At 45.9% G+C, this 25633-nt stretch overlaps 1 protein-coding gene across 1 annotated transcript in view; it reads right to left on the bottom strand.

The window, feature by feature from the left end:
- Dtd1 (D-tyrosyl-tRNA deacylase 1) overlaps nucleotides 1–25633 on the bottom strand; it is a 168795-nt gene that overhangs the window by 126258 nt on the left and 16904 nt on the right. Inside the window, exons 3-4 of the mRNA NM_025314.3 lie at nucleotides 25063–25298; nucleotides 6626–6732 (exon numbers count right to left, since the gene is read on the bottom strand). Of these exons, the coding sequence (NP_079590.1) occupies nucleotides 6626–6732; nucleotides 25063–25298 (343 nt within the window). The remainder of the gene's footprint in view (nucleotides 1–6625; nucleotides 6733–25062; nucleotides 25299–25633) is intronic.

The raw sequence follows: 25633 nt of genomic DNA, 5'->3' as shown, positions 1-25633 counted from the left end.
AAAGTCAATTGATCCGACCACCCATCGATGGGCTCCCAAGCAGAGAGGCACAGTCACATGTGTCTTGGGAAGGCTTCTTAAGACTGCAGTGTACTGACTCAGGACAACCGCCCACATGGAAATGAGTTAAAGAACTGAAAGAAAGGGGAGCCCTGGCAAGTCCCCACCAGAAGGGAGAGCCTGCTTGCAGACATGTGGTGGGCTCCGGCCTTTCCATTCATGGGCTAGGCATTCTGGCGGGTGTTAGACAAGGCCTGGGACACCTGACTGCCGCTAGTAGTGGGCAGAGATGAGGAAGTTCAGGAGCCCCACCCACTCACTCTCCAAACCACTCCCCACAGGGCTGTTTTTATTTCATAACTCACAGTAAAGCAGATGTTCAAACCAAGAGAACCAGAAACCAGGCAGGATTCCACATGTGAGAGAGGTCTGGCCAAATCCTTGTCTCACCCTGGTGGGAGGCCTTCAACATAGACTGGAACCCAGAAACCAGTGTCACCAGAACAATGACCATGACAACAACACAAACTGTATAATGGAGGAGCAACCGAAGCAGAAATAAAACGAACTCAGCCAGTATTTCTTCAGCCAACTAATGTGACAGAACAGACTACAATACTGTGAGAAGTGGTAAGACCCAAGTCCCATGTCAGCAACCAGACCTGCAAACATCTTACTGAAGCAAGTCAAGTACCCGAGCCTGTTGGAACTGGCCGGTGTCAGGGGAGATTCTGATCTAGAGCCAAACATAAAACCAGCAGAAAGGGGAATATCTGCATTCCTTCCATGAAAAGGCCAGCATCCACATGACTATTCCTTGTGATAGAGCTTCTCACTAGATAGGTCCCTCATCTGCAGCTCCATAAATGGCAAGCTGTGTGGACACCTGCATCAGGCTGTCTGGCAGAAGCCATATGTGTTTATCTGTCTGTCCTCTGTATCACCTGAATTCCACAGCACTGATTAAAGGCTGCTCCAGTCGACAGAGACAGAAGGATAAGCAGAAACACCAAATGGACTTCTTTTCCATCCCCTGCTGCACCCTACAAATTCCCTCCAGATCCTCCAGATACCACAAATGTGTCTGTTTCCACCCTCCCAGGTCCAGGCACAGTGATAGACACTGGCTGGTAAGCACAGAGAGGAAGTTATAGCTAAAGCAACAGCATTACTCAAAGAAGCATAAAGTTAAAAGCTTCATGGAGTTAGAGGCACCATTCTGCACTAGTCAGCTCCTGACAGTGATCTGTCAATAGACACATGAGTTAGTGCAAAGATGTGTGTTAGAGGTTCATTTTTCTAGCTTCTTCCAGTGTTTCTACTTAGTCAGGCTTTCAACCACAGTAAATAAATGAGCACATAAGTAATTCCTAGCCATATTCTTAAATAGGAGGGCTCTGAACCCCAGAAAAGAACCCTTCCATTACCCAATGTGCTGCCTCGCTAGGAGAAATGCCCACCTGCTCTTACATAATGTCACTTCGTCCATGTGAGTGTCAGGGAAGTAGCCCCCACTCAGGAAAGGTCACTTAAGATTAAAACCAGAACAAGTGTCTACCTCAGGGATGCTGGGCTAGGGTGCTGATCTCCCACCATCTAGGCGTCTGCAGACATGCACCTGCAACCATGCACAGGTAAACATCAGGAAGCCCCAGAACCCTGTTCTCCCACAGCCACAGCACACAGGAAAGCACAGGCTCCCACAGGAGGGAGGCAGCTCCCGCTCAGCTCGCATAGCCTGAGACCCGGGCAAATGCCCCCTACAAAGGAAGGATGGATGGATGCTCTTCTTCCAGCATCTTCTTACATCACAGGATATCATCCGCCTAACTGCAGCCTACAGAACGGTCAGGCAAGCTGCTGATGTGACTGTAGGAAAGACACAAATGCTGCAATGCCTAGTCCCAGAAGTAGGCAGAGTTCTGGCTAAGGCAAGCCAACCGCTGGTTACTTTACCAGCTCAGTCTCCATCCATTCAATGCCTATTGATGAAGCACTAGAACCTCTGAAGACAAGAATCTGCCTGCGCTTGAAGCCCAAGTTTGAAAACAACCAAGAATCCCTTCTCTCTCCGTCAGGGAGGTCAGCTGAGCCTCCTGTTCCCTGAGAGACTGGCCCAGCTCAGTAGCAGAAGTGGCAGTAGCCTTCTTAGAACCAGGACAATCGGTGGGGGAGGAGCTCATGAGGTCCCATCCCCCACTGAGGGAGAAAGGACAAGTGGCTGAGAAAGGCATGTGTGTCATTTCTAGTCAGAATAAGCTGTCCATGCTCCAGTAAGTAATGCCTCACCCGTGCCTGTGCAAGCAGCTGTAAGGAAATTCAGTGCATCTCACGCACACACACACACACACACACACACACCCATGCACACGCACACATGCACACGGGCACACACGCGTGCACATACAAATAATAATAAACTAGACAAGAAGCTTGTCGGAAAAAGGAATTTTCACTGGGGGAAGAAAATAGATAAGAGAAGAGAACAAAAAAATAAAATTCAATATATGAGCATATGAAATTATCAAAGAATTTTTAAAGAAACCTTTATATTTCAGCTATGTATTCAATGTAATAAATGTTTCTAATAATTTAAATAAATAACAATAATTTAAATAAATAACTGGCATCATGATACTCACAGACAGCACAGTCCACAGCCTACAAGACGCTGTTCCTACTCAAATGACACATCTCTGAGCACATTTCGTGCAGGGGTGTACACCTTAGGAGTGGTGAAGAAGGGGGCTAAGCAGAGAAGCAGGAAGACAGTGACAAGTAGAACAGCATGACAGTGGCTAGGGCACCACTGCCCTGAAGGGTGGAGAGAAACCCCTCCTCGGAGAAGATGTTGCCACTGGAACCAGGAAGGTCTGGCTGGCTTCTTCTTGGGCTGGAGAGAGAACATGCCTGAGTTCTGCACCAAGAAAGCTCGCAAGAGCACGCAGAATGGGCGGGATGGCCCTAGAGGTACAGCCTTCCAGCCTTGTTGACAGAAAATACTAGGATTGTCTGCTACATGCTTTGGGAAGGCACCAAAGTGTCTGAGCCATATGGCTGTCACATTCCTTGTGTTCTATGCTGACTAAACGTCTTTCATAGTCTCTGACTTTCCTGGTTTCTCTTTCTCTAGATCCATGTCTGAGAGCGAGGATCAGGTGGCAGGCAGTACGTCTGTCCCTCCTCACACTCTCATACACACATAGGCACTCACAGGCTTGCATACAAACACACCTTGTTCATCTGCACAGATGGCTTACAGAGTTGACATTTCTTAGAAACTGGCCAAAAGAACCATTTTTCTGTAACACTGAAACTTGCCAAATGAATGGTTTTCCATAATACAACTGTAGAATTTGGAATATAGTAAGGAAGTAAAACACTTAGGATTAAAAGCTTACTTGACAGAAACACATGTCTTTCTATCAGTAAGACAAATTTGGCTGTGCTCTTCCTATCTACACGAAAGCAAGCCAAGACACTGTCTGCTGCAAGAGAAGCCCGTCTAGCTGAAAGGGAAAGGCAGAGAGGCCACAGCACAGGAAGGCACCATGGTCACCTTGGCTCTTCTGTGCCCACTGGCTGCCACCTGCTGGAGAGCCAACGGATGGAAACCTGCATGAATGTCTAGGGTCAGGAAAAGCTACAGATGTGAAATTGGACAACACATGAATTTTAACAGCAAGGACCTCTAGGACTACATAAAGTCTTCTTTAACCTAATAAATTAATATAACTTCCTCCGATGTTTAAAGAACAATGTTTGAGGCTCATCAGGTTTCTCTAGTTTTATGGGATATTACAGGTATACAACATGCCATTTTAAAATAGTTTAGATGGAATGAAAAAGCCAACCTAAAACTTTCCCAAAATACAGTTAAAGCAGAATAATTCCTCAAAACTATGGGACAACAATCACATAAAGCCAAAGGGAACAGCAGGAGCAGAAAGAAAAGTGAGAGAGACTGCCACCCTGCAAGCTGCGGCTCCGCTGGCTTCCGCGATCAAGCAGACCATAGTGGCAGCAATGGCCGGGAGGACGAGGGAAAGAGACACGAAAGCTGTCATGCACCGGGACAACCAAGAGGTCAGTGGGGACCTTAAGCCCCCGAGGGCAGAGCAGAAGGAAGATGCCGAGGGACTCGCCCACTGTAGACCAGGAAGCACAGATGCCCCAGAGGCCCCAGAATGGCTCAGGGCACTCACTTGCCTAGTGTGCATGAGACAGTGGGATGAATTCCTAGCACCAGAGGAGGGCGAGGCCAGGAAGAGTAAGATGATGAGTAAGCAGGCCCTAGAGAGCTAAGTGAGGCTGCTGAGAGCCTGGAAAGGGGGAGTCAAAACCAGGCCAGACTGGCTGGGCAGGATGTGACCTGTGCCACCACCAAGGGTCTATATTCAAGGAGCCTCTATTCTGTCACCACCTTGAAAATGGTTGGGTTTTTTTTTTTTTTCTTATTGTCTTATTTCTCAGGGACATCAGAAAGTTTGGAATCCCTAATTAAGTAATCCCTGATTTCCAAAGGCACTACCCATGAAAAAAAGGCCGGCTGCTACTTGAGGAGCCACGTGGTACGAAGGAAAGCTCCTACGGGGTCTGAACAGGGGTCTTCACTTTGGCTCTGGCCTCAGCCCAGGAAGGGAAGCTTTGCTGCTACACTGAAGTGGGGAGTGGGGAGCAGCCGGGCTGATGCCATCTGCTGACCTCTTTCTCTGCAAAGAAAAGAGAACTGTCTGCCAAGACCAGAAGAAAGCCAGGGGCGTGCCGGGGGGGGGGGGGGGGGATGGAGAAATCTGGTAGACTCCACTGTAACCAGGCGGCAAGGTTAGCATGACTGCGGTGAGACAAACTGGTGTCGCATGCATACTGCCTGATGATGCCCTAAGAAGAGAACAAGATGGCTTTTGGACAGCCGCTCTTCCCACCACACCACAGTGCCTTGCTCTAACCACAGACACAAAATTGAGAAAAGGTCTACCGAACAGCATTCCAGAAAGGGTCAAGGTCGTGAAACACAGGAAAGACTAAGGAACTGACTCAGGTTGAACAAAACAAAGAGAAATGACAACTGTAATGCAATGGAATTTGCAATGTTGCACAGCTAAAACAAAAACTAGTTAGACTACAGGATGTGGTGCCTTCCTGTAAGATCTAGCCAAGCAGCAGAGGCGGCAGCCACAGCAACTGAGCACTGGCTGCTCATGCCTATAATCCTGGCACTTAGAAGAGTGTGGAAAGAGACTGACTGGGTTCAAGACCAGCCTGGACTACAAAGTGATACCTTGTGTCAGAAAAAGGAAGGAACGGAAAATGGGAAAGGAAAGAAAGGAGGAGGGAGAAGAGAAGAAAGAAAGGAGGAGGAAGAAGGGAGGGAGGGAGGGAGGGAGGGAGAGGGCGGGCTAGTGAGTTCATATAAGGCTCTAATGTAGCTAATAGTGTTGGATCAGGGCTAACTTCAGTATGTGATCACTCTAAATAATACATCAAAACTAGGAAAGCCAGGAAAGACTGTAGCAGGGTTCTGTGGGCTCTCCTGTGAGGCTCAAATTATCTCAAAGTTTACATTTCCCTGTAGATTGTTTGTGATTTTTAAAACGTTATCAGTAGGGGTTGGAGAGGTTGCTCAGCGGGTTGGAGCACTGACTGATCTTCCAAAGGTCCTGAGTTCAATTCCCAGCAACCACACAATGGTCATCTATACTAGGATCCAAAGCCCTCTTCTGGTATACAGATGAACATGCAGACTGAGCATTCATATAGATAGGTAGGTAGATAGATAGATAGATAGATAGATAGATAGATAGATAGATAGACAGACAAACAGACGGACAGATGGATGGACAGATGAAATGTGTCAGTAATAGCAACAACCTCAGTTCCACTTTTGAAGCTTAATGCCATGCAGACATGGTCCTACCTCTCAGCCAACACAAAGTGTCAATGGCTCCACACCAGCACTCAGCCTTGTTTATATCCTGCATCCCCCACGTGAGCTCATCGTTCCACTTTGCAGCATCCTAGGAAGGGGACGATGCTAGGAAGGAAGAGCAGGAACAGGCCTAGTTCCACAGCCTGCCATGCCTCATGTCTCTATCAAGTGGATTAATTAAAGCTTTTATATATGCTAAACACAATGGGACAGCATAAGTTTGCAAGACTATTACACATCCCTTTTCTCTGTTTTAATTACATTCTTCCTGAATGCTTATAGAGTTGGCAGTAAATCCAGGTCAGATGTTGCTTTAGAAAAATGAAGACTTATAAAGAATCTTGAGTGGCTCATCTACCACCCACACCTTGGACAAAATCCAATCCAGGTAACCACTCTCACTGGGTACACTAGCCAGGGTCGCTGCTCTGCTGCCACCCAGTGGCAACTGGGTGACATGACACCTAGCCCAAGAACTAGAAGAACAGACGCTTCTAAGAACACTTTGTCTACACGGTGGAGCAGAGACATGCTCAGGAGTTCTTGAGAAGAGAGAAAGTAAGATAGACGTGAGGCTGCAGCCATGAAGGGTTTCCTCCACCTCAGGATGAGGACTTCCCCAGAGACAATGATTAGGTCAAGGCACATTACCTATCTATACCCTCCAGACTGGCAGGCTCCAGGTTCTAGGCTTACCTGCTTTGGGTCAGAGCTAGCAGCTCCAGGAGCAGGGGACTCCAGCTCTATAGTCACAGGCCCATCGTTCTGAATGTGCACCTGCATGTAGGCACCAAACTTGCCATCTGAAAAAACAATCAAACAAATTCAAGAGTTGGAGACCCCAGGTTTACCTGGCCAAAGACCACATGGACAACAATGTAATAAAAATATAAAAACCTGGGCAGTGGGGCCTGCCAGACAACACAGGACAAATGGCCATCCCCATGAAGGACTTAGGAAGGGGAGGCAGCTAAACAGCACAAACATTACAGGCTGACCAAGAGAACTGGCAAAAAAAGACCTGGTAACACAGAATGCCATGTGTGTGGCAGGAAGGCACACTAGCACAGCCACTGAGCGATACCATCTTGGCCTCATGCCCATTAAAGGCTCTCATATCAATCCCCATTCGTTGGCCTTCTGGGTTTAAGGCAGCTTTATGACTCCAGTACAGAATCTTTCTCCAGGAGCCATGACTTCCACCACATCAGCTTTCCATTCTGATTCTTCCCAGTCCGTTCACTTCCTCCTTAATTCCACAAGGATTTAAAAAGACAGACAGACAGACACACACACACACACACACACACACACACACACACTAGCATTGGTTTTCCTCAGTGCACAGACAGTAACACCAGAGATGGTATTAAAAGCACCCAAACTGTCTGCCATCTTTTATAGGCAAGATAATCTGGTTCCCAGTGGGGAACCAAGTGTGCCCAAATAATGGTGGCTTTCTGTGATCTCTTATGATTAAAGTGGCCATTCAAATCAACAGAGCCTTTGTTTTATCTGTGTCACACTAGCTAAAAAGACATCAGCTGGGAAGGAAATCATGTGTTTAATTGCATGCTAAAATTATGGCTACAATTAGTAGCAAATTTCACCATCTACGCTCCTCAGGGAAGCTGCAGGCAGACTCAGGAGGAAGAGAATTATTTTCAACCTTGAATTTCTGTTGGCAGGATATACGGCACATGCTTCACTGTGGTTCTCATTCCAAGTAGTGAGAAATTATTTTTCTTTTCCTGTTTTTCTTCAGTTGGGAACAGAACTATTATCTGAATTTCCATTTGTACACACAATAAATCCAAAGACAGGTTTTAAGAGGTCTTAAAATGGTAACATTTTTTTCCAGTCCAGATCAAAGGGTGAAGTCCCCAAGAAAAATTACACTGGCCAGGGAAAATAAATACACTTTTAAAAATAAAAGACAAGAACATATCTACAAAATTACATCTGGTTTCATGTGGTGATATAATCGAGTTGTTCTTAACTATAAGTCTCAGGGTTCCACCCAGGGCTGCAGGACAAGCACGTGTCAAACATGTTTGTGCCACATGTTTCAGACACAAAAACCCCTGGCTGGGGCCCAGCATCTACACACTGGTCTCGGGCAGCTGCTGTTTGAGGCCCCCTCCTAATCAGGCTGGAAGGTGAACCACACATCAGGAATCACTACTGACCTGAGGCTGCTGTCCCTGCCTCTCTAGACAATGCTCAACTGACTCTCACCACATACCAAGAAGGTCCACCCCGCCAGTCTGGGGCCAGTCATCATGATTGCAATGAATGTGTAAAAAGCTTTGGTCCCTGTTACTAACGTACCTACCATTGGCCATCAGAGTATATGGTCAGTCTGAGGGACAGCCCAGACAACTGACCAGGAAACACAACAACAACAAATGTTATCAAAGGAAAAATGGAGTGACCAAGAGGCATGTGCTGTTGTTTCTACCATCCAGAGCACTGCCATGACCCACTGGGATGTGGCCCAATGTTAGGGGACATGGCACTAGACAAGAGCCTTGGGCTAGCTTGAACCAAGCCCATCTCCTATAGGCAGTTCCCTTCCACCCAGGAAGTGTTCTCACCACCCAGACTTCTTTCCTGTTCCACTCTTGACCTGTTCAGAGCCCAAGCAGAGCCCAAGGAGGAGTTGCTCGTGGAAACTCCAACACAGGGTGCACAAGCACCAGGCCATGGAAAGGCTATGGTCACTGTCTAAGCTGCAGGGCTTTGAATCCCAGGACTGGGAAGGATACTCATGGGGTTGGCACTGGCAAGCTTCTGGCATATGTAGCAGCTCTAGCCTCATGTGCAGAGCCTGCTTCCATGGAAACAGCAGTGTATCCCAGCATCACCACCTCCTCAGAGGACATGGCCTCACCAGAGCAACACACTGGGTCAACGACTGCAACACAGCAATGGATGCCTGGCTCCAGACAAACTGACTGCCAGTGGCAAGGGCTCTAGGATCCTGCAGCAGAAACCAGACTCTCCAGGAAAGACACCTCCTCAGACTTTCCTGGGAAGACAGCTGCTTGTCAACACATGGGGACAGTATGGGTAACTGAGCTTCTCAGAGTGTGAACAGCCAGACCTGAGTATAGATCTCTATTCTATACTGGAAGCCTTGAAGGGATCAAGAGAGGCAAACCCTAGACCATTAGTGATTCTCCCAGGCCCAGGCTCCCCTTCTGAAAGTGTTCTGCTTAGCTGTGCTAATTCTGTGCACTGAGGCAGCCCAGGTCCAGGATGTCATAGCAAGGCTTACTAGAGAAGGGGATATACCTGCAGCCCAAGATCAAAAATGTCTAGTTATAGGAAGGGGCTACCCTCAAACACAAACCATAGAGCCAAAAATATGGCTCTATAGTAAACAACCATTTGGCTGGTAAATAAGTAGGGCCAAAAGTCACCTCAGCTGGCAGATATTCTAACTGAGCTTAGGTGCCAAGATCATAGATTCATAGCAATTAAGGAAACTCATCTCGTCTAACACAGAGATTCTAGGCAATGCCTCTGATCATAGGACATGGCTCAGATATCTTTGTGATCTGCAGTACCTAACAACTCTCTGCCTAGATAACCTCACAGGAAGTAGAAGTCCACCTCGTCCCGTAAAGGGGACACACAGAACCTATGTGGGATGGCTGCAGTGTTTGAGGTCCTGATGGACCTACAAGGACAACTTTGTAATACAGGTATGCAAATATGTTGGCCATGGCTGCTAAGTGAACCCATCTCAGACTGGCCAAGGACACTCCTCTGCTGAGAGCAACTGGCTAGGAAACCAGCCAGGATCTTCTGAGCTTAGCATTCCATTTCTTTGAACTTGAATATGATGTATTTTTAGTCTTTGTCTCTCCTGGCTATGAGTAAGGTAGGGGGTTACATTTAAAGTCTGTGCATGTCCACATTGCTGACAGTGAAGTTGATTTCCTCTTGTATCTTAGATATATGATGAGATGTGTACTCTAGTCAGACAGTCCTTTAACCTCAGAGCAGAACTTCTGCTGGATTGGTGAACATGGTTGGCTGCAGTATAGGAAACAGCATAGAGATATCTTTCCCCTCGGGAACACGGTGGCCTCAGAGGGGCTTCACAGCAAGGTTCTCATCCAGGTCAGAACTTTAGGAGACATAGGATGCCCCACAGGAGGAGCCTCAGAGGCTCAAAGGTAGACCAGAAGTCAAACAGTGTTGGGAGCCGCCCCCACATTCGCCGTCACAAGATGGCGCTGACATCCTGTGTTCTAAGTGGTAAACAAATAATCTGCGCATGAGCCAAGGGTATTTCATGACTACTTGTACTCTACCTTTCCCGTGAACGTCAGCTCGGCCATGGGCTGCAGCCAATCAGGGAGTGATGCGTCCTAAGCGAAGAATAACTCCTCCTTAAAGGGGACGGGGTTTTCCGCCATTCTCTCTCGCTGGCATCTCTCTGGCTCTGCGCGCCCTGCGCTCGCTCGCTGCCTAAAGATGTAAACAATAGAGCGCGCGCGCCGGAGCTCTGGCTCCTAAAGATTATTGAAGGGGCTTTCGTTTTTGGGGCTGGGCGCTGGGCGCTTGCCCTCCTGGCTCCCAAAGATGTAAGCAATAAAGTTTTGCCGCAGAAGATTCTGGTCTGTTGCGTCTTTCCTGGCCGGGCGTGAGAACGCGATTAAGAATTGGTGCTGAAATCCGGGACGAGAAATTCCGGGACGAGAAAAAATCCGGGAAGAAAAAACCCGGGAGGAAACTCGGGACGGGAGTTTCACCGGCGCAAGGAAGATCCCTCATTCCAGAACCAGAACTGCGGGTCGCGGTAATAAAGGTTCCCGTAAAGCAGACTGTTAAGAAGGATTCAACTGTATGAATTCAGAACTTTTCAGCTGGGGAACGAGAGTACCCGTAAGTATAGCTTTACGAGGTAAGCCTGGCCTTGAACTTTCTAAGGAAATTCAAGACAGTCTATCAGAAGTAAAGTGGAAAATGTTTGGCCTTGAATTTTTTCTAATGTTAGGAGCCCTTTTGTTCCTTTTCACATGTTATCAGGTGATTAAGATAGGGCTGAAAATTCTGGATGAAATTCAGGGCAATCTATCAGAAGTAAAGCGGGGAGAGAGAGTAGGAGCAAAGAGAAAATATGGTACACAAAATAAGCATACAGGCCTTTCCATGGGTCTTGAACCTGAGGAAAAGTTTAGGTCAGGTAAGAATACCTGGGGAGAGATTAGAAGGAAGGAGAAGGAAAAAGAAAAGAAAAAAGATCAATCAGCGGAGGCTTCTAGGAGAAGGAGCCTCTACTCATCACTAGGTGAGCTCAAGGAGCCAGTTTTTAATAGTTCTGAATCAGATGAAAAGGCTATTAGGGCCTGGAAGGCGCTCTCCCGAGCAGGTGAAGCCACTGGACAATAATGACAGAGGCAGGCTCTTGCAGCCTACAAGGTCTTATTGTCCACCCTGGAGTTGTAGATCAGGATTGTAAAGGGGAACTTCAGGTTCTCTGTTCTTGTCCTCAAGTTGTCTTTTCTATATCACAAAGAGACAGAATAGCTCAACTAATAATTTTGCCAAGCCTACATGGCTGTTTTTTCTTCCTCTGGTATTCCTAGAGCTGCAAGAGGGATTGGTTCTACTAGAAATGATTCTGATTACTTAATAATGCCTTTAGATTGTTGTCAAATTTTATCTACTCACGTAGGGGTAAACCCTCGTGGCGTCAGGCCATTACAGGTCTGACAAATGGATGTCACGCATATTTCCTCCTTTGAGAGAAATCAATATTTATATGTTTAGATAAGAAGAGATCACCTCCATACCTTAAATGATTTTCAAAAGCTGTTGAGAAACAGTAAGAAACCCACTTAAAAATGGGATTGTGGTGTATACTGATGGATCAAAAACTGGCATGGGTGCCTATGTGGCTAATGGTAGGGTGGTATCCAAACAATATAATGAAAATTCGCCTCAAGTGGTAGAATGTTTAGTGGTTTTAGAAGTTTTAAAAACCTTTTCAGAACCCCTTAATATTGTGTCAGATTCCTGTTATGTGGTTAATGCAGTAAATCTTTTAGAAGTGGCTGGAGTGATTAAGCCTTCCAGTAGAGTTGCCAATATTTTTCAGCAGATACAATTAGTTTTGTTATCTAGAAGATTTCCTGTTTATATTACTCATGTTAGAGCCCATTCAGGCCTACCTGGCCCCATGGCTCTGGGAAATGATTTGGCAGATAAGGCCACTAAAGTGATGGCTGCTGCCCTATCATCCCCGGTAGAGGCTGCAAGAAATTTTCATAACAATTTTCATGTGACGGCTGAAACATTACGCAGTCGTTTCTCCTTGACAAGAAAAGAAGCCCGTGACATTGTTACTCAATGTCAAAGCTGCTGTGAGTTCTTGCCAGTTCCTCATGTGGGAATTAACCCACGCGGTATTCGACCTCTACAGGTCTGGCAAATGGATGTTACACATGTTTCTTCCTTTGGAAAACTTCACTATCTCCATGTGTCCATTGACACATGTTCTGGCATCATGTTTGCTTCTCCATTAACCGGAGAAAAAGCCTCACATGTGATTCAACATTGCCTTGAGGCATGGAGTGCTTGGGGGAAACCCAAACTCCTTAAGACTGATAATGGACCAGCTTATACGTCTCAAAAATTCCAACAGTTCTGCCGTCAGATGGACGTGACCCACCTGACTGGACTTCCATACAACCCTCAAGGACAGGGTATTGTTGAGCGTGCGCATCGCACCCTCAAAACCTATCTTATAAAGCAAAAGAGGGGAATTGAAGAGATTTTACCCCGAGCACCAAGAGTGTCTGTGTCTATGGCACTCTTTACACTCAATTTTTTAAATATTGATGCTCATGGCCATACTGCGGCTGAACGTCATTGTACAGAGCCAGATAGGCCCAATGAGATGGTTAAATGGAAAAATGTCCTTGATAATAAATGGTATGGCCCGGATCCTATTTTGATAAGATCCAGGGGAGCTATCTGTGTTTTCCCACAGAATGAAGACAACCCATTTTGGATACCAGAAAGACTCACCCGAAAAATCCAGACTGACCAAGGGAATACTGATGTCCCTCGTCTTGGTGATGTCCAGGGCGTCAATAATAAAGAGAGAGCAGCGTTGGGGGATAATGTCGATATTTCCACTCCCAATGACGGTGATGTATAATGCTCAAGTATTCTCCTGCTTTTTTACCACTAACTGGGAACTGGGTTTGGCCTTGATTCAGACAGCCTTGGCTCTGTCTGGACAGGTCCAGACGACTGACACCATTAACACTTTGTCAGCCTCAGTGACTACAGTCATAGATAAACAGGCCTCAGCTAATGTCAAGATACAGAGAGGTCTCATGCTGGTTAATCAACTCATAGATCTTGTCCAGATACAACTAGATGTATTATGACAAATAACTCAGCTGGGGTGTAAACAAAAGTTTCCGGGATTGTGTGTTATTTCCATTCAGTATGTTAAATTTACTAGGGCAGCTAATTTGTCAAAAAGTCTTTTTCAGTATATGTTACAGAATTGGACGGCTGAATTTGAACAGATCCTTCGGGAATTGAGACTTCAGGTCAACTCCACGCGCTTGGACCTGTCCCTGACCAAAGGATTACCCAATTGGATCTCCTCAGCATTTTCTTTCTTTAAAGAATGGGTGGGATTGATATTATTTGGAGATACACTTTGCTGTGGATTAGTGTTGCTTCTTTGATTGGTCTGTAAGCTTAAGGCCCAAACTAGGAGAGACAAGGTGGTTATTGCCCAGGCGCTTGCAGGACTAGAACATGGAGCTTCCCCTGATATATCTATGCTTAGGCAATAGGTCGCTGGCCACTCAGCTCTTACATCTCACGAGGCTAGACTCATTGCACGGGATAGAGTGAGTGTGCTTCAGCAGCCCGAGAGAGTTGCACGGCTAAGCACTGCAGTAGAAAGGCTCTGCGGCATATATGAGCCTATTCTAGGGAGACATGTCATCTTTCAAGAAGGTTGAGTGTCCAAGTGTCCTTCTCTCCAGGCAAAACGACACGGGAGCAGGTCAGGGTTGCTCTGGGTAAAAGCCTGTGAGCCTAAGAGCTAATCCTGTACATGGCTCCTTTACCTACACACTGGGGATTTGACCTCTATCTCCACTCTCATTAATATGGGTGGCCTATTTGCTCTTATTAAAAGGAAAGGGGGAGATGTTGGGAGCCGCCCCCACATTCGCCGTCACAAGATGGCGCTGACATCCTGTGTTCTAAGTGGTAAACAAATAATCTGCGCATGAGCCAAGGGTATTTCATGACTACTTGTACTCTACCTTTCCCGTGAACGTCAGCTCGGCCATGGGCTGCAGCCAATCAGGGAGTGATGCGTCCTAAGCGAAGAATAACTCCTCCTTAAAGGGGACGGGGTTTTCCGCCATTCTCTCTCGCTGGCATCTCTCTGGCTCTGCGCGCCCTGCGCTCGCTCGCTGCCTAAAGATGTAAACAATAGAGCGCGCGCGCCGGAGCTCTGGCTCCTAAAGATTATTGAAGGGGCTTTCGTTTTTGGGGCTGGGCGCTGGGCGCTTGCCCTCCTGGCTCCCAAAGATGTAAGCAATAAAGTTTTGCCGCAGAAGATTCTGGTCTGTTGCGTCTTTCCTGGCCGGGCGTGAGAACGCGATTAAGAAAACAGGGAGCCCCCATGGACAGACAGCATCTCTGCTCAGAACCACCTTCCATCATCAGTTCCTGTCCCTCCAGAAGAGGAGGATAATCCTCAGGAAAGTATAATGCTCTCTCCTCCCCTATCCTCTACACATGAACACACACACACACACACACACACACACATACTTGTAATTATTGCTGAGAAGTAAGTATACTCCTTAAAAGCTTTCCCAACCTAAACATCTACAGGAAAAGGCTAAAACTGCTGTGATTACTGCCTGAAGGAGACCCAGCTGGAGGCAAGAGAGTGAAGTTGTCATGATCACCATGTTAAAATGGTAGACTCGGATGTCTTGGACACAGAGTCGCTGGTGCAAGAAGTGGCATCCTGTTTCATGCGAATGTCAACAGAGTGGCTTGGAAATTTTCCTAAGGGATCAAATGTGGCAAAAAATGACCCAGGCAGAATTTTGACATTTTTAGACCATAAATTTATTATTTAGGGAAAAAAAAAATCTAAATGAAATAAGGAAGCAAGAAAATAGACAATAGACCACACAACAAAAAGTAAAGAAGAAATGAAAAGACTGAAGATTAAAGTAAAACAATTAAATAAAAATGAACTAGGTCAATTAAGAGGTAGTTCTCTTAAAGAAGAGAAAAAAGAAAGAAAATAAAAGGAAATACTAAAAATAATCTGAAAAATGTTCAGCCATACACTGAACATTAAAACTACAATGAGAGTATCACACAGATGGATATTTTTTCTAGAAATTTAAATTATATTCTGTTGACAAAGCAATGAAGAAAAGAGGGTGTCACAAACAGTGGGGGGGGTGCAGCACCCTCTGACTTAGCTGTCAATCCCATTTCTGAGAACCTGTCCCAGGTCTATGCCTTCCACAAAGAGTGGTATATGTACAAATTTATTCTTTGCATCACTCTGGGGCTCTGGGGGTTGTATTTTATTAGTGGTGTGTGTGTGTGTGTGTGTGTGTGTGTGTACATGAGTGCTTGGCATGGAGGTCAAGGGACAACTTTCAGGAGTCACTTCTTTCCTTTCACCATGTTGGGTTCTGGGAATCAAGCTCAAGTCATCAGGAGAGAACACCCACTGACACACGAACCCACAGCAGCAGTGGCTATCTACACAAGACCTGCACAAGATCAAGCCAGTTCAAAGTTCCAGCAAGGAGGGACAAGAGGACCCTGAGGCCCCAGGCCTGGCTGACGAGCTTTGGCAGTTGGTGGGTGCTGGGGAAGGGAGAATCTCTTTTCCTTAGGAGTGTGGCCACTGAAGGTTGCTTGTGACCCAGTGGATGACCCCATGCACATGAACAGCACTAAGGATTCAGTGGGTTAATAAACAGAGATAAGTAACGTGAGAATTCAGACATAAAATTAGAAGGGGGTATGATGGGTGTGGTCCTGGGAGGAGAATGGACATGATCAAGCTATGTGGCATACATATGTGATACTGTCAAAGAAGAAAGGGGGAAAAGACCCAAAGCTTTAAAAACCCAGCAATCCAACAGCAGCAGCAGCAACACTGAGACACACTACACCCCAGCCATAAGCACTACCAGGCTGCCAGCTACGAGACGTGAGGACATCGGGCTAAGCTGGCATGGGAAGACTCTCCGGGACACATCAACATGGAAGATAAAAATGGCGTACCATGTGCTACCTTTTACAGTAAAAGCCAAACATTCGCATTTGCTTACATCAACATACAAGACATAAACAGAAAAAGTAATAAAATTAACTACATGTAGAAAGCTGGGGGCACAAGTCACAAGGTTGGACGGGGTAAAAGGAGTATACTTTCCATCATGGGACTCTGCACATTTAAACTTCAGCATCAAACTACCTGTTCAACACTAATCAGAAGGGCCAAAGAGGCTGGGCAGTGCTGGCATTCCCAGCACTGGCAGACGGATCTCTGAGTTTGAGGCCATCCTGGGCTACAGAGTGAATTCCAGGACAGCCAGGGCTACACAGAGAAACCCTGTCTCAAAATAATATATAAAGAACAAAGAGGTCTCAGATGTCCTAATTTCAAATCTTACTACAAATCAAAATGGTGCGGAACGTGGGGGCTGGAGAGATGGCTCAGCAGTTAAGAGCTCTGGCTCCTCTTGCGGAGTTCAATTCCCAGCCCCCACATGGCAGCTCACAGCTGTCTACAGCTCCAACTCCAGGGCACCCAGCACCCTCACACAGACAGAAGTGCAGGCAAAGACCAACGCACGTAAACATTAAAATCTTAAAAAGAAAATATGGTGTGGTAGGGGCTTAAAGACACATCAGTGAAATAAAACTGGGAGTGCCAAAATGAATGCCCAAGCCACCAACAAAGGCAAAAACCCTACTGTAAGTGTAAAGTAGATCTGTTCTTTTTGCACTAGATGAAGACCACTATAGAAATCGACAATTTGTCAACATGCAGAGAATAACTGACTGTGGGGTGCCCACTCCCAATTGGTACATCTATAACGCAGCCTCTACAGCTCAGGAAAACCACAGAAGATTCAAAGAACTAGAGTTCCAGGGCACCTGCTGTGAGACAGTATCTTCTAGCCATGAAATCTCAATGCTATGGCTACCAAAACGGGACCTGCACAATGACAACACCAGTTGACATGCCGAGTGCACAGGGAAATTACACAAGGCCCCACCCCTAGATACAATCAATTGGCAGATGAGAGGACAGGAGTCTGCTTAGCCCAAAGACAGGCCTCCTATAGGTTATCCAGTCTCAAGTGGTCAGCCCTACATATATGTACACACAAGCTAAACAATAAATGGACTCTGTAGGTTGTGTGTGTGCATACCGAAATAGAAATAAATGATATGACATTTAACTCAGAGGATGGTGAAGGGGCCCATAAACTGGAAGGATTCCTTCAGACACAGCAAAGGGAAGGATGATAAAAAAGACATATGTACTATTAATTTCCTCAGAAAAGCATAGGTGTGAAGAACATAAGTCAACAAAGTCATCAATATTTCTGTATTCCCAGCACTGGATCACTGGGTTTGAATGCTTCCAGTGACCCCTGCGGACTGAATAGGATGGCTTTCTCATCCCAAGTCCGTGTAGTACTTGACTGGACAATGCAATTATAAACAGTAGTTTCTTCCCGACTACGTCTGCTTCATCTTTTGGAAATCTGTCTTTATTTCTTCAAACTGGACTGCCATTATAGACTGTTGAGAAAGAAGAAAGCTGGGCCAATTCATGATCAGAAGTGTGGAGGGAGCTCAGGATATGAGACTTAAAAAAAAAAAAAAAAGATGAAGGAAAATAAGGGCAGGCAGGTAGTGAAGCCAAGAGAGGCAGTGTGCTCATCAGGCATCTGAAACTGTAACAAAACACCCGAGATATTCACCTTACAGAAGAATGGTTTGTGTTGAGTCCTAGGTTTAGGTTTCCCTGTCCAAGGTCTCTAATCCCTATCACTTTGAGCCTGTGGCAAGACAAAGCATCATGACAGGGAGCGTGTATTAGAATAAAGCTGTTTATCCCTCTGGAGAGCAGGAAGCAATGGGGCAGGGTGGACAGATGGTAGCACTTCCTGTTTTTTCAGGGACCTGAGTTTGGTTTCTGTGATGGTTTGTATATTCTTGGACCAGGGAGTGGCACCATTTGGAGGTGTGGCCTTTTTGGAATAGGTGTGACCTGGTTGGAGTAGGTGTGTCACTGTGGGTGTGGGCTTAAGACTTACTCTCACCCCTGTTGCCTGGAAGTCAGTCTTCCACTAGCAGCCTTTGGATGAAGATGTAGAACTCTCAGCTCTGCCTGTGCCATGCCTGCCATTCTCCCACCTTGAAGATAATGGACTGAACCTCTGAGCCTGTAAGCCAGCCCCAGTTAAATGTTGTTTTTTATAATAAGACTTGCCTTGGTCATGGTGTCTGTTCACAGCAGTAAAACCCTAACTAAGACAGTTTCCAATACTAAATCACCTGTAACCCCAGCTCCAGAGGTTCCAGCACCTCTCTTGGCCTTCAAGGGCACTCATATATACAAATCATACACACACACACACACACACACACACACACAAATAGAACTAAAATAAAATTAGAACTAAAATAAAATATTCTTTAAAAAGAGAAAGAGAGGGGCTGGAGAGATAGCTTAGAGGTTAAGAGCACTGACTGCTCTTCTGGGGGTCCTGAGTTCAAATCCCAGCAACCACATGGGGGCTCACCACCATCTGCAATGGGACTCAGTGCCCCCTTCTGGTGTGTCTGAAGGGTGTAACAGTGTACTCACATTAAATAAATAAATCTTTGAGAGAGAAACAGAGAGGCAGAGGCAGAGAGACAGACAGACAGACAGACCGACAGAGTAGAGGGGCTTAAGTTCCAGGATCTCCTTCGAAGGTATTGAAGGGCTCTAGCAGGACCAAGCAGAGCAAACATGGTGCTACAAGTTTGCCTTTTACCCTTGTCCGCCATCCCCTCTACCTTTCTAAACCATCAGATTACATTCCTAAAGCTAGTCACCACAGCCCATTCCCTTATTTGGCCACTTTCTCCTCTAAGGCTGACTATAAAGGTCCAGTTATCAAAGCAGTGAAGTCCAATAATAAAAAACAAACAAACAAACAAAAAAACCTTTTGCTACCCTAATTAATATGCCCAATCAAAATTAACCAACTCATCCTAACATAGGCTTCCCCCCTTTGCCTTTTTCTTTTTTGTTTTTTGTTTGTTTGTTTTTGAGTTTTGTTTTGTTTTGTTGGGGTGTTTTAGTTGGTTGGCTGGCTGGCTGGTTGGTTGGTTTTGGAACTTGCTCTGTAGAGCAGGCTGGCCTTGAGCTCAGAGATCGACCTGCCTCTCCCTCTTGACTATTGGGATTAAAGCTGTATATCATCATTGCCTGGCTCCCCCTTCTCCTTTATAAATCATCATTTGCTATGGGCCACATCTGTCTTCTTTCTATCCAGAGACTGTCATTTGTCCCTCTGGGCAAATGTCCCTTCCTCCTCTCCTTTGTTCCTTTTCTCTTCTCCCTCATCCTCTGTCTCCTGTCTTTGTCTCGCATTCCCTGCCCTTTGTCCTTCTGAGGCAAATAAATCCCCTTTGTGCAGAGAACTTGGTCTTGTTTGTGCGAACACCTGAACAGTAAAGGTCAGACCCACACTGTAATTTCCTAAAGTTCTATTAAGAACAATGACTTGGCCTCACAGTTGTTGCTGAAGTCGGCATCTGCTGAAAGTTCACTCATGCTGCTAAAATGATTTAAGTAGTAAGAAGGGTGAGAAATTACATGAATCCATAGGCATCAGCTACCAACCACAAAGCAAAAACGGTCCTCCAGGTTCCAGCACCATCCCCTTGCTTCGTGAAGCTGCAGGAGGCCTGGACATGAGTGTCCCATGCAGGGCACAGAGCTGGGCAATCATAAGTTGCTGCCTGCCTCGGTACTTGTCCACATTTCTCTAGCTCTTTGCCCACAACAGATCAGACCCTATAGAGGAAGCAGAGGGAGTTCTTCATAATACTACAGTAACCCCTGGTTTGCCGTGAGCCTTCTTAGGTCCTATTACACAGCTCAGCACTGGAACCAGAAGCTTCAGAGGATGGGTCCTTTCTGTTCAACCACTTCATGCTGGTATAACATTCATTTTTCCATGACTGTAAAAGCAATGTCTTTAGCACTCTCAACTCTGAGAGTGTTTCATGCCCCCCGCCAAATGTGCTTTCGGCATTCATCCCAAGCTGGAAGTCCCTGGCTGACGGCAGAAGCCACCACTGTCTCTGGTTCCAGGAGCCCCTCTGTCAGTCTGGAGCAGTGGTTCTCATCCTTCCTAATGCTTAATACAGTTCCTCATGTCGCGGTGACTCCCAACCACAAAATTATCTTTGTTGCTATTTCATAACTGTAATTTTGCTACTATTATGAATCATAATGTAAAGTGTATGTTTTCTGATGATCTTTGATGACCCCTGTGAAAGGGTCATTCATCCCCCAAAGAGGTCATGACCCGCAGATTGAGAACCACTGGTCTGGAGGCTCAGGAAAAGACCACCAATGCTGGCTCATTCCAATACAGAGGAGGGAGATTGTCAAATTTGTATCCTGGGATCCTCCCTCTAAGCAGTCATCCAGAGAAGCGGCAGGCAGTGATAAAGCACCAGGGTCACGAGCTGTGAAAGGAGAGCGGTGGCCCAGAACATCTCGGCACTACTTCCAGCAGTGAAGGCTGGCTTCGCTCCGTATGTCCCTCCACAGTGGGCTGGGAGACTGCCAGGACCAACTGTCCATGGCAAACATGAGGCTGGACCCCTTTCCAGGCCTGGCATTTCTATTTCCTGTCTAGAATCCCAGAACTTGGGAAATAGAGGGTGAGACAGTAAGCTCATAAGTTCAAGGCCAGCCTAGGCTACACTGCAAAACCATAGCTATACATAAGTACATACATAAATACACACACATGTTTACCACACCAGCTACATCAGAGCAGGTGAATTTCTTAGACAAAGAGGGCAACACAAGAACAAAATAGCATCTGCAACAGAAAGGAGAAAGCCCTCAGTTCCAGCAGAAGTTCCCTGTGTATTTTATGAAAATGACAAGGAAGTAACCCCTGCGTGCCAGACGAATCATGGGTCCTCCGGGGTTTGCTTCTTACCCCATTTTCCCACAAGCACTGGGAGTTTCAACAGCTCTGCAGAACACGAGGCTTCTAGAACAGGTACCATGGTGAGGACTAGCCCCACTCACTCAGTATCTCTCTTCTACACAGTCTGTAAGCTGCTTCAGACAAGGGCAGTCTCCTTCCTGCTGTGCTCTGCAGCCAGCCCAGTAGCAGGCCCGGTGGGCCGCACCTCACTGATGGAGAAATCACCACAGCTACCTGAGTGGAAGCAGCATAATAACTTAAAGCCCTGAGTAAACATCACTGTCAGTTAAAGACAAACCAGGCATATTGCTCTCTTACAAAACCTTCATGGGGTTCAAAACCCTTCACTGAATTCCCTGAGCACAGCACAGAGGGCAGGAAGGTCCCCATAGACCTGATGAAGGCAGAAGGGTAGGATAGGAGACGGGGCCAGGAAGGCTAGGTATGCATTTCACATCGGTGACATCAGCCTCTAGGGATGGAGACCCACCTGATCCCAGGCTCTGTCATTCATGGGTTACCCTGATACACCTCAGCTTCCTCATCTGTAAATTGAAGGTAATGCCTTGCCTGATAAGGTCATTGTGGAAATGCAAGCAGATTATTAATGGGAAGCACTTATTCCTCACAGGGCTCTAGAAGATCGAAAGCCCCTAATAAGAGATGTATTTTAGCATGCTATGTACTGACAATAATAAAGTAGGGGCAACTTAACTAGTTTGCCAGTAGGGGGTGGGGTGCCCTGTTCTATGTAGATGCGGGAAAAGAGCTTGAGGTCACATCACCAACAAGTCAGAAACAATGGGAAGTAAGACAACAGACTTCACTGCCTAGCACATGAACCATGGCCGGTCTGAGTGGCAAGGGCTACCAACTGTCAAGAAAATGTATAGGATTCAATGGATGCTTATTGGGAATGTAGAGGAGCTAATTACAAAGGTAAAATAAATATTCAACCATGGAAGGAGAAGCTAAAGAAATGTTAAAACTAGTTGAACTACTTCCCATTTTAGAGTTGCTGCAGTGGCCCCGAGAAACGCTAACACAAAGAGTATGCATTTAGCACTTTGTGTGCATCCCCACATCTCTTCAGCTCAAAGGCTTCCCATGAGTTGGAAGCCAAATTCTCAAAAATAATCAAAGGCGGTAAACACAGAAAACACAGCACATGCACTCTGGTTCCTCGCAGGCTGGAAAAGGACTGAGGCCAGAAGAGCGTGCAGCTCTGTTCACAAAAGTCCAAAAGTTGCAGAAGTAGACTTCAGTTAAAAACGCTGTAATTTTTGGTTAAAAATTCATGTCATGTTTTATTAAAGTAATTAGAAGGATCATATCCCCTGAGTTTAAATTCTGACCCATTATAAAATGATATTGTTTACAGCATACTTCAGGCCCTTCATATAATGTTCTGGATAAAATGCATACCACTTAAAAACTAAAAGCATCTAATACTATGTGAAGCACTCAGATGAAAGCTGTGTTGCATTCAGCCAAGCATCCCATAGGTAGAGTCAATGCTCCCCCATTGAGCGTGACCCCTGAAATACATCAGAGATTTCTCGGAAATGGAATGACTCCATGAACATCTAGCAGCAGAGACAATAATGCTGACAGTTCTCAGTCCTTGGCTCTTCAAAGAAGCAATTGCTCTGAGGACCTGACTTAATCACTCACTCTATGAGGAAGTATGTTTACAGCAAAGCTAGGTCAGAGGTCCCAAGAGATATACCCAGGAGCAGACTCATGAACAGAGTTCTAAATGAGGCCATTTCCAGAGGAGACAGAACTATGTTCCTCTATCAGAACCCAAGCAAAGGCTACTATTTAATTCACAGCACAAAGATGCCACCTATGCTTCCTCATGCCAAACAGACACATTTTATAAGGGAGATAATTAAAAGAAACACATCCACAGACATGTTAATAAAGAAATAAAGGTCTAGGGCTGGAGAGAGGGTTCAGCACTCAGGAGAAGATGGCCAGCTTCTTCCTCACCCTTGGATCTGAGACAAAAGCCTGGCCAATTAAAACAAAGGCTTAAAGGCTTCTGACTGCCAGGAACAGTCCTTACTGATGGACGGGACAAGTTCAAGGCCCACTCAGGACATGACATTCTGGGCCAATCAACTGTCCTCACTTTCTTCAACTGACCAACCCTAAATTAGGAGAAGAGACTCCTCGGGGGCTTTGATACCATCATTCCCCAGATGTTCTGGCTTCCCGAAGGGTCGTCTTCTCTGTGTGTCTGCTGAATATGTGTGTTTCCTCACCCCACAAGAAACACCTTTCTTCAACTGCTGATTCTGACTGCAGTGTTTAAGGTTTCTCTGCTACTATCTGTTGCACTTCAGATTTTCCTGCCTTTTAGTTCTTTTTTTTTTAAGATTTCTTTATTTTCTTTTATGTATATGAGTACACTGTAGCTGTAGATGGTTGTGGGCTATCATGTGGCTGCTGGGAATTGAATTCAGGTCCCACTCCCTCTGGCCCAAAGATTCTATTTATAATTATATCTAAGTACATTGTAGCTGTCTTCAGACACACCAGAAGAGGGCGTCAGATCTCATTACAGATGGTTGTGAGCCACTATGTGGTTGCTGGAATTTGAACTCAGGACCTTTGGAAGAGCAGTCAGTGCTCTTAACTGCTGAGCCATTTCTCCAGCCCCTTTTAGTTCTTTTACTAGCAGAAAAAATGAACCTGATCAAGGCCCCTAAACTGACCGTATCATGACCATATTCACCTTTTTTATGTGGGTGCTAAAGCCAAAGCTCAGATCCTCCATCCTCCTGCTCTCATGACAGGCAGGCATCCCCGCCCACTGAGCTATTGCTCCAGCCTCAGGATTCTGCTATCACAAAAAAAAAAAAAGCCTTTTTACACACATGTGCATGAGCACACACACACGTGGAAAACATATATATATATATGCATTCCCTTTGAGGGTGAACTGGCTCACACAGCACCTGCTTATCTGTTATGCTCTTGGACCAGTAATTCCCACTCATGTCTTCAAAACACACAGATTTTTTTTAAAGTGCATATATATATATGTGTGTGTGTGTGTGTGTGTGTGTGTGTGTGTATACATATATATACACACAAACACATATATATGCATGTATACATATGTATGTGTATGTGTGTAGATAGAATAGATAAATACTATCTCAAAACTTTTTGTACTGAATACCTTCCTAGTACTATAATACCCTACATATATTAAACCAAATAAAAAATATATCTACAGGACTAGAGAAATAACTCAGTGCTTAAGAGCTCTTGCTGCTCTTGCAAAGAACTGTAATTCAGTTCCCAGCACCCACGTCAGGCAACTCACACCCTCCTATAACTCCTGCTTCAAGGGATCTGATGCACTTTTTGTTTTGTTTTGTTTTGTTTTGTTTTGTTTTGTTTTGTTTTGTTTTGTTTTTCAAGACAGGGTTTCTCTGTGTAGCCCTGGCTGTCCTGGAACTCACTTTGTAGACCAGGCTGGCCTTGAACTCAGAAATCCACCTGCCTCTGCCTCCCGAGTGCTGGGATTAAAGGCGTGCGCCACCACGCCTGACCTGATCTGATGCACTTCTGACCTGTGTGCACAGCTGTACACACATGCACATACCTACACAGACAGACACACAGACATACACACATAATTTTAAAACAAACCTTTGAAAACATTCTGATAACTAATTTCACTTGTTTCTTTTATTTGGAGAGGGGGAACTGTTTTGGTACTGGAGCACTGAACCCCGGATCTTGCTTTCTCTTATCTTTTTCCAGTGTGAGCCCTGAGCCTCACACAGTTTATTAGGTATCCTGCCACTGAGCCGCCTGAGCCCCACCTACCTCTGATAAGCTCTGGTCTGTAGCTCTTGCGAAGCTGCTCCAGGAAGCTGTTGTAGAAGCTCTCTGCCTGCTCTGTGGGCATGGCCAGGTGGAAGTCGGGCTTGTTCCCCTTGAGGACGCACTGGAGGGTGAACTGGCTGACACACAGCACCTCGTACTCCTTATCCATCACGCTCTTGGACCAGTGCTTCCCACTCTCGTCCTCAAACACACGCAGATTTAAAATCTTTCGAACCCTGTGGGGAGAGAGTGCAGTAAGAGCTACCTGAAGAATCACAAGGCCCCCCCACCCGACACACGCATATTTCCAAAGGCAGACAGACACACAGACAGCTCCAGCACTGACAGAAGCTGTGACACAGGCACGTCAGTGAGCTATGCCTCACTTTCTTACCTTCTTGGTCGTTACAGCCCTACTTAAAAGAGCTGCTCTGTGATTCGTTTTTGACAGTCCTCTAATTCATAGTGGTCATCAGTGGACTTTAGATTACAGCTACCAATCCCGTAAGAAATCAGTAGAAACTGCAAGAAAAGTGCTGGTCCTCACACACACTGGACCTTCAGGCTTAGA

The sequence above is a fragment of the Mus musculus genome, chromosome 2, assembly GCF_000001635.26.
Source record: "Mus musculus strain C57BL/6J chromosome 2, GRCm38.p6 C57BL/6J".
Taxonomy (NCBI): domain Eukaryota; kingdom Metazoa; phylum Chordata; class Mammalia; order Rodentia; family Muridae; genus Mus; species Mus musculus.
The sequence above is the reverse complement of the archived record's forward strand: the minus strand, read 5'-3'. Positions and strand labels throughout refer to the sequence as shown.